At 38.2% G+C, this 9313-nt stretch overlaps 1 protein-coding gene across 1 annotated transcript in view; it reads right to left on the bottom strand.

Annotated features, from left to right (window-relative positions):
• The window catches only part of CHST8 (carbohydrate (N-acetylgalactosamine 4-0) sulfotransferase 8), a 129919-nt gene that overhangs the window by 1059 nt on the left and 119547 nt on the right, over nucleotides 1–9313 (bottom strand). The window contains 3 exon segments of the mRNA XM_010013377.1: nucleotides 1–3; nucleotides 5–106; nucleotides 2318–2355. The exon segment at nucleotides 1–3 is cut by the window's left edge and continues 1059 nt beyond it. Coding sequence (XP_010011679.1) covers nucleotides 1–3; nucleotides 5–106; nucleotides 2318–2355 — 143 coding nt within the window.

Genomic DNA, 9313 nt, shown 5'->3' with positions numbered 1-9313 from the left:
GGTTGTTTCGAGAGAGGTGTAATGAACCGGTCTGCTTTACTGTTGCTACACTGTCTACGGTATTTTTTCTTAAACTTCTATCCTGGTTGTTGCTAGAAATACAGTCCTGATGGGGAAAAAATAGATTACAGATGTTAGTAAATGAGAAGGTGTTTGTCACTGTTAACAGCTTGTGTAACTTAATGTGGATCTTTCATACACTCTGAGCTCAGCAGAATTGTACAACAAAAGGCATTGCTGCAAGTCCTCTGTGCTGGGCCTGCACTGTGGTATGGGCTGTTGTCATCTTGTTCTGTGCTTACAGGGAAGTCAAAGGCTGAGATGAACCTGAACTGGTAAATTCCAGTTCAGATCTGGATGGGAAGTTGTGCACAGAGTAAAGCTTGATGGGGAAGGTTTATAATGTTTGTAAGGTGGACTGAAGATGTAGAGGGAGCAAGAGTGGGAAGAGGAAAGAGAAGGGACTGAAGTGGAACATGGAGGATTTGCAGAGAAGTGGGTTTCATGAGAACAGCATGAGTAAGGACCACAAAGGGAGGCTTGAGTGAGGCGAGCCTTGGACCAAAGCAATTGAGACTTGATGAGAAGCAGCAAGGGGTGGGAATGAATCTGTGGCTGGGATTAGGTAACTGAAAACAGAGTAAGCAACATGCTTCTATGGACCTACTTCTTTTCACTAGGTGGATCTCACAGGCCAGATGTGCTCCATTACTTCGGGCTTCTCAAAGCAGCTGTATTAAATCCCTGTCTACTTGTTTATGCCTCTAAGACTAAAATCAGGTTCTGGCCACTGTTTAACTGTATGTCATCTCTGTTTTAAGAGCTCACCTGGGAGATGAGTGGCATATGAACCTCCAGGGAGTATTTCAACAGAGGAAGTAGATTGTAGTTGCAGAATGTTTATTCCTTGCCCAAAATAATTAATGTTTCTATAGAGGTTTTATAAATAATAAATTTCTGATTTTCAGTCTTTATTTGCTCCCTGACACTATTTGAAACTGGCTTCAAAAATAAGATACTGGATGAATTTTAAGGTGTACAGGGTGAGTATTAGGAGGGTCATGTTCTTTCAAGGTGGCAGATTAAATCTGAATTGTAATAGTGGTTTTACAAGTCTGTTGGCTGAACAAAGCAATGCTATAGGTAAGTTAAAAAACTTGTGCTGTCATGGAGGTTATATCCTGCTTCCTCCTTACTTAAAGGTGAGAGGCTTAAAAAAAAGTCTCAAAAAGAGACTCAGTATTCATTATAAAACACACTGTTGACAAAAGAAGAAAAAATTCAGATTGCATATTTTCTAGGTGACTTGCTTAAATTGATAACTATTATACAAAAGTCTAATAGAACAGGTAAGTACTAAGTACAGTTTTTAGACCACTATGCAAGTTGTTGCAGAACATAGGCTTCTAAAATGTCTTGTAATGGAGGTGGTGTCTGATGTGTGTACTGGGAAACCAGTTGATAATTTTTATGCAAAGCACTACATATTCAGTTGTTGGGGGTGCTTGTTGTACGCTGCTCTCACCTTTAGAGGTTGTTTCTGGTAGTTAGAGATGCTTCGAAGTCGTTATGTAGAATACACGTGTATTTCTAAATATTACCCTTTACAGAGCGGCTGAAATTCAATCATCTAATTTACTCATGATGTGGCTGATATTTCAAGGTTTTAAAATTCAGACTTCCCAGATATTCACATCTGAAATGATGATGCTGGTGATGAACCTAGTTTTTGAGGAACTCAAATGCCATGATTTGAATGTCTTTTGCAGTGTAACCCTTCATCCAGAAGGTCAAGCTGGAGCTGTAAAGATGGAGTGATGTCACTCACATCACTGATTTCACCAGGCAATGGCTTTTGGGGAACAGCTGGCAGCTGCGCAATTGCTCCTTTGCGTATTTTGCACTTGTCCTTGACTATGAACCAGCAGCAGCCCACCACAGCCATTCACTGCTGCTGTCAGTGTTCCAACAGCCACTAGATGGAGGAATTTCACCAGTATTTTTCTTTCGCCTATTTCAAACTGCCTCTCAAGGCATTATTTCATCAGCACGATTTCGTACACGGTATTAATATATGCAAAGTTTTAAGTATCGTTTAGCAATATCCAGTCTAGGAAAAACTTCATAAAACTAAAATTGCATAGCTTATCATGTTTATATTTTAAAATGAAAATTTGCGCTTCATGACAAAGCTTTGATGCATCTTTCCTTTTCAATACTTCATCTCCAGTCTGGTGGCCTTATCTCAGCCATCTCTGTCCATACTCTATACTCAGAATATGGGTATAATTTTCCTTATGTAGTTCTGAAAACTTACTTTTCTTGGTGGCTGGAATCCCATGTTATATTTTATCCCTAAACAAAGAAAGAAACTGAAGTCAGTATTTAGTAAAAATAAAAACATTAGGTTAATTTTTTGCTGGACTTATAACAGAGTGTCCTTTCAGGAACTAAAAGGAAAACAGGGGCAAGTTCTGCTAATGCAAAGATAAATAGAATCATAGAATCTTAGACCAATGATGAATCAGAATGAATGTATTTCATACTAACAATACTCCATGGAAGGCCTATTTATTTACATATGTCATAACAATTATGAAATGGATTGAATGACTCTACCTCTCTTTTACAGATAGGGAAACTGAGATGGAGAAAAGTGATTGCTTGACCTCAGGTAAACGGCCAGTAGCAGAACAAGAAGCAGCTGAAATCCGTGATTCTAGGCTAGAGCTCTAAAAAAAAATGCTGTTCTTTGTGCACTTACCAAAGCTTGTGTGGTTTCTCCCCCTGCAACTTTGGATAGTATGGTACTTAATCTTAGTAATAGCTTGAATTAAGTACTGTCCTTTGCTGTAAAAGCACAGCAACAAACAGTGGAGCTACATGTAAGCGAGGTAATGTTTGTGGAGTTCTGGAGAGACAAAACAATACATAATTGTGTTTTGCCAAATCTTCTGGTTTCTAGTTATATCTACCTGAAAATGTAATAAGAAAGATGTGAAAATCCTAGAAGGCAGCAGATGTGTAGGACATATTTACTGTTCCTAACTTCTGCTAAGTATAAGTTAATACAGAATGTATAATGGAAAACACTTCTCATTTATGAAATTATTTTGAGGCTTTTCAACTGCTATCATCACTGCCACTCTAGCTTGAGAAATTCAGTTGCTTGAAGACTTCAGTTTAATCAGTCTACATGATGAATCCACAGCCTTTTTGACAAGGACAATTGCAGGTAAAGGTATTGCAGAGCATTGGAAGTGAAAGCACCACTGGGCTAGTTCAGTCCCTTCAGATTAATTTTCATGGAACTATGAAATGTCTCAAAACACAGTGCATGCATAGTTCATGCAAGCCAACTCACATGATCAATCATGTTTGGTTTGGTTTGGTTTGGTTTTTTTTTGGTTTTTTTTTTGTTAAATCACATCTACAGACTTGTGTTTTTAAGTAAAATTGCCGTGGTTATTTCTATGTTGTTATGGCTCATCTAGCAGTGGTTAATTACAACTAATTACGTTTTTGTAGTAGTGTTTCATAAAGGTAACTTGAGAGATTTATACTTTACACGGATATGCTGTATTTTAAAAGTTAAACAGAAATGCTAGTAGAAGATGAGTAACTGTTTAAAGAAATATTTCTTCATTTACTGGCTTTAACATGTAATCAGACAACAATTCATGTTTAATGTAAATGTTTGGTGAAGCACTTGCCAGTCTCTTCTGTGTTTTCTGAGTTTGACTTCTAAAGTTGGCTTGTTTTAGCTGTCTTTCTCATGATACAGTCTGTCACTTCAGATTTAAAGCTACAAAGAAAAAAGATTCTTAAGCGCAGTGAGCTCAGGGAAGTTGTACAGATCTACTATACTAATACAGATCTAAATTTAATGTTATGCTACATCTTTACTATACATGTTACTTACGAGGTCTCAGATGTTGTTGCCCACATGGTTGTATATTTTTTGCCACAAATAAACCACTGGTGTCGTCTGCACCCAGATGAGTTAGGGATCATTAAATGTCTGCTGCCAGACACAACAACCAACATCTCACTAGTGCTCAGAGAGTGAGTAGCTGGGAGACAGAATCATTCCATCAATTGTACATCGTTTATGTCAGTTTTCATGATGTTCTTTTCTCTTCCCCTTGTGCAACCATTACTTTCCAGACCTGAGCTTGGCCTATGTTTTATGTCTGTTTTTGTTCCCTTTCATGAAATACGAGCCTTATGCTTCAGCCAGTCCTACCATATAGTCGAACCCATTGTGAGCTTTTTTTTTTCTTTTAAAATGCTACTAGCAAGACAATAAAATGGCCTTCATCTTCCCCGTGTAATATTACATAGCTTTGTCTCTCTGCCTTCTCCTCTATCTCTCTTGAAGACCTAATTTTGGTTTGTCTCTGGTGTTTTCCTCTGTTCTGAGACTACACTACAGCTGAAATATTTTTCAACAAAAATGATAACTTCAAGTCTGCATCTGTGACTCCATCCCTTAATGGGCTTCTGTGAGCACAGCGTACACTTCTTTGCTTCATCCTAACTTATTTGTGAAATTTACTCTGGAAGGGCTGTTACTGTCATTGCATACATATCTGTGTCAAGTGTCCTGTCGGCATGCACTCCAGTCTTGGGTCTTTACTCAGAGACAAGAACTACTTAATTGTAGCAAGAGTAATAGACAAGCACTCAGATTTCTGATCAGCATGAAAAAAATTTAGTTTGAAAAGGATCTTCCTTAAAGTACTGGTCATATCAGATCACCTTTTTTCTTTTTTTTTTTTTTAAAAATCATATAATATGAACTCTTAGCTTGTACAGCATAAAAGAACTGCCCCTTTCTGATCCTAACTTACTCTGGTGTCTAATTGTCTACATATTTGAATGAAATTGCTCATTAAAGAAATTTATTTTTAAGATTACTACCTTTGTAAATTATTTGTCCTTGTATATGTAAAATATATGTAGCATACATATTTGGAATACTTTTAAAATATATAAATCCTTTGGAAAAAAATGCTTTTATTTTGAAATTGTGGCCTAATTAATAGAATTTATATGTGTGTGTACCTCTTTTAATTGTATACTATTTATATATCCTTTTTATACCTAGAACTTAGAGTTTATTTGATTAGGAAATACTCCCTTTAAAGTCCCCGTCTAAGCTACATACACAGAACCTCTTTTTAACACAGACAAAATTAATGATGCGAAGTAAAGAAGACTTAACAAAGCTGTAGCACCTCTTCAGTTGTGCATCAAGGAAGAAGCAAATCTATAAAGTGAACCTATATAATCTAACCTCAAGTCCCTGATGAAGCCACGAGTATGTAGTATCATTTCCCACAGATAAGTAAACTTTAAGTGAATGCTTTGGTTAAATGATGCACTCCTGCTCCTGGGCACTTGCCAAACCAAAATACTTAGTGACAGGACATGCATCATTGTGTTTTACAGAGACCTGTGAAGTCATGTATTTCTCAAACATAGAGTGTGTGTTTTCATGTCTGTTTAACACTAATTGTTGCAATGGTAAAGATAACACAACCAAGTTTTACTGTATTCTCTATGAATGTGGGGTTGCGTGCAGGAAAAACTTGAGCCTCCTGCAGTTTGACCGGAGAATCTGCCTGTCACTCAAGTGAAAGCAGGCAAGCAGTCTCTATAGCACCCTTCACTTTTATGGCACCTTTTTGTATCTGGTGGCAAAATAATTATATATATGACAAGAAAGATTTTATTTATGTATGAATTGTAAGAGTAAATTGGAGAATGTATTTGTAATGCAGCTTTTCTGGAAGAAGTTCTGTGAATATTTTATTCTGATATCCTTTGCTACAGTATGTACCATCTAGTGATTTTTCTCTTAACTTCACATTGCAAAGTGTAGTAAGTTATTTGCTACTATTCCAGCTTTTCACATGTGAGAAGCAGAGGCTAATAGCTGCATTTGCTATTATAGCCAAACAACATTTTACGTTGTCATATTTTGAATTACAAACTCAAATATTGATTGTCTCAAACCCCCATATTACTGATCAAGTTTTACTTTGAAAAACTGAAATTCAGACTCACATGGTGGGTCTTCAGTAATGTCTAGATTAGCATGCAGATGTCTGACCTCTAATCATGGTGTTCAGTTCACCACATTGCAGATGATTGCTCAAGTAGTGAGATGCAGTTTATCCACTGAACACCGTAGTTTTGAGGCCCAGATTCTCCTGCACATCTCTGGATGTATCAGATGCTCACTTGCAGACACCTTTAACATGCCACATGTCAATGGACTGTGGACTGTAGAAGCATTTCCAGCTTGTGTGAAGCTGGTCAGTAGGTTAGGGACTGAGCTGCTGAGAGAAGGATCCTTCAGTAAGCTTTGTTGTAGGGCACATGGGCTGCATGCAATATAAAGCTGCAACTTCTTGAAGAACCTGACTGTGAGAATGACATAATTTTGCCCCTGGTAAGTGGTGTGTGTTCCCAACGACTCCTGTTTTTTAAAGCCATCATGGAGAACAGGGCTGTTAAAGAGTACTTCTTTTTGCTTTGATGGTATTCTGCTCTCATGCGAACCCACCTGGAGCACTGTGTGCAGTTCTGGTGTTCTCAACATAAGAAGGACATGGAATTGTTGGAGCAAGTCCAGACGAGGCCACGAGGATAAGAGGGCTGGAGCACCTCCCGTATAAAGACAGGCTGAGAAAGTTGGGACTGTTCAGCCTGGAGAAAAGAAGCTGCATGGAGACCTCATAGCAGCCTTCCAATATCTGAAGGAGGCCTACAAGGATGCTGGGGAGGGACTTCATTGGGGACTATAGTGATAGGACAAGGGATAATGGATTCAGACTTAATCAGGGAAAGTTCAGGTTAGATCTAAGGAAGAAGTTCTTTACAGTGAGGATGGTGAGGCACTGGAACGGGTTACCCAAAGAAGTGGTAACTGCTCCACCCCTGGCAGGTTCAAGGCCAGGTTGGACAGAGTCTTGGGTGACATGGTCTAGTGTGAGGTGTCCCTGCCCATGGTAGGGGGGTTGGAACTGGATGATCTTAAGGTCCTTTCCAACCCTAACTAATCTATGATTCTATGTTAGTATTTCTCCAGGTGCAGTTATTGGCTTCTCTTCTGTGCTTCTACAATCTCTGGTTTTGGCTAATAATTACAGGCCTTTTTGTACTTCTACTCTTAATATTCATGCTTCTAATCTTTCCAATAATTTATTTCCCTTTCCCTTTCTTTCCCTGTGAAAGAATTCTGTCTCTACTCTGACTCTGATCTAGCACTTCTGAGGAAGTTTGTAGTATTTCCAGAAACAAAAATGTCTGCATTTGATTAACCAATTTTTAATTGATCCTTCTCAATTTGAAACTTACTTGTGTTTTATTGCTTTACCATTGTCTTTGCCAGCAATACTGATGCTAAAAAAAGTCTCTTATAGGGAAAATCTAGGTGGGATATTTCATACTCTTCAGAGGTATGTTCATTAACAGCAACATCTGACAGGATTGTGTTTTGATTATGACAAAAAACATACTGCGTCTGAAGTAAAATTTATAGAAAAATTGTGGCTTTTTTTTTAGTGCAGTTAAATAAAACAATGTTTGTTTGCTGTGCAAATGTTAAACCTCATCTTCTCATGCATCCATGGTTCTGGTATGTGACATTGGTCTCCCGTTATACTTAGTGGCAAAGAACCAGATTCTTAAGTCCATCTTAGCAAGTTAAAGAAACTGAAAACTTCAACAGGTTTGATGGTTATGTCCTTTTCACAGAGGGGGATGGATAGAATGTTTCTGTGGTTATTTCTCAGTCTCCAAAGTAGCCCTTTGGAGCTTTACGTAGTTAAGTATGACTCTGAGTAAAGAGCTGTTTTTTTCCCTTATTCAGGAAAGTGTAAATAGATTGCCAAGCTACTGAAGGTAAGGGTTTTTTTAATGTCCTTATGGGCCTCCTTTCCTATGCACATTCCTTTGTAAATCACATAACTCATTCCTCCTGAGTGCTTAAGTTTTTGTTTCAATCCTATCATCGCCCAGCGTGCAATTTAATAGTTTAAATGCAATCTATATGAAGAACTTTGAACTCTGACTTGAGGCTTATTCTTAAGCAGTCTGTGTCAAAGTATTCTACTTCCCCAAAAGGTAGCCATTCACCCTCATTTTCCCCTCTCCTGTGCCCATATTGTGCACAAACTGAATTACTTTATATCGATCTTGTGCTTTTCAATCTGAGTCAACTTCAGCAAGGTAGGCATTGAACCTAAGTGAAACTGTTAGCTTCATATTTCTACACCAGGCAAATCTGCAGTTTCTCCATCCCACTGGCAGCAGGCAACACAGTATTGTGCTGCATTTATGTCATGGGGCACTTAGGATGGTAGCAGCTTATGTTCACCTCAGTTGATTAAAACACAATTACTCTGGCTTTTTGTGGTTGAAATGTCTTTCCATCTTAATGAAGTAAGGGAGTCTCTGGACAGAAGTATGGTATGACGGGAAAGCTGAAACGCAATTCTGAAAGTCATACCCTGGATATAATTAAAAGCGTTCAGTTCATCCATCAGTTTGAACGAGAAAAAATTACAAATGGGGGAACCAAAATAGAGATCAGTATACACATTAAGTGACTTTTAATGTTTGTCACTTGAGGACTTTTATACTGTCAAAGAATTTGATATTCCAAGTTTGTTTGTGGTACCAGTAGCTGATCTTGTACATTCGAATTTAGCAAAACTGCACAAAGCCATCATTCTGAAGCACAGCACTTGCTGAGTTGTGGCTCCTGCCATATTGTCATTGCTTCCCTCTTGATTATCTCATAAACTCCCTTGTAGCCAATACTCTTGACATAATGTTCTTCTTGACATTTTAGCTTAGGCCATTCCTCATGTACAGCTTCCACTGCTTTTTCCAGTAAGAGATTCTTGGAGTAAAGAGTATGGAGCTGGTATCTACTGTTCCCAAATGTAGGTGCCACCTGAGTGTAGCACTTAGTCTACACAGTGTTTGTCAGGCAGAATACCCAGGCTATCCTCCTGGTGTTGTTTCCCCCTCATAAAGTCTTTGTATCTCTTGGGAACTCGCACCTGTTTTGCTGTACGTATTTTTGTCTTAAGTGTACTAGTAAGAAATACCAACAACTGAAACTTATATTTTTCAGTATTTTAAGCACAGCTTCATGTGAGAAATAATTGCTTTGCAAATTTTGGGATGCATCGGGGTCAGAGCAAGAGAGAAGCAGAAAAAGAAATGGTAGCATTTTAGAGGAATACATTCTTTTTGAATCAAAACCCAATTACTTCCTGGTAAGTTGTCCCCC

The sequence above is a fragment of the Nestor notabilis genome, unplaced genomic scaffold, assembly GCF_000696875.1.
Source record: "Nestor notabilis isolate BGI_N333 unplaced genomic scaffold, ASM69687v1 scaffold11854, whole genome shotgun sequence".
Classification (NCBI taxonomy): Eukaryota; Metazoa; Chordata; class Aves; order Psittaciformes; family Psittacidae; genus Nestor; species Nestor notabilis.
Note: the sequence above shows the minus strand (reverse complement) of the source record. Positions and strands in the feature narration are given on the sequence as shown.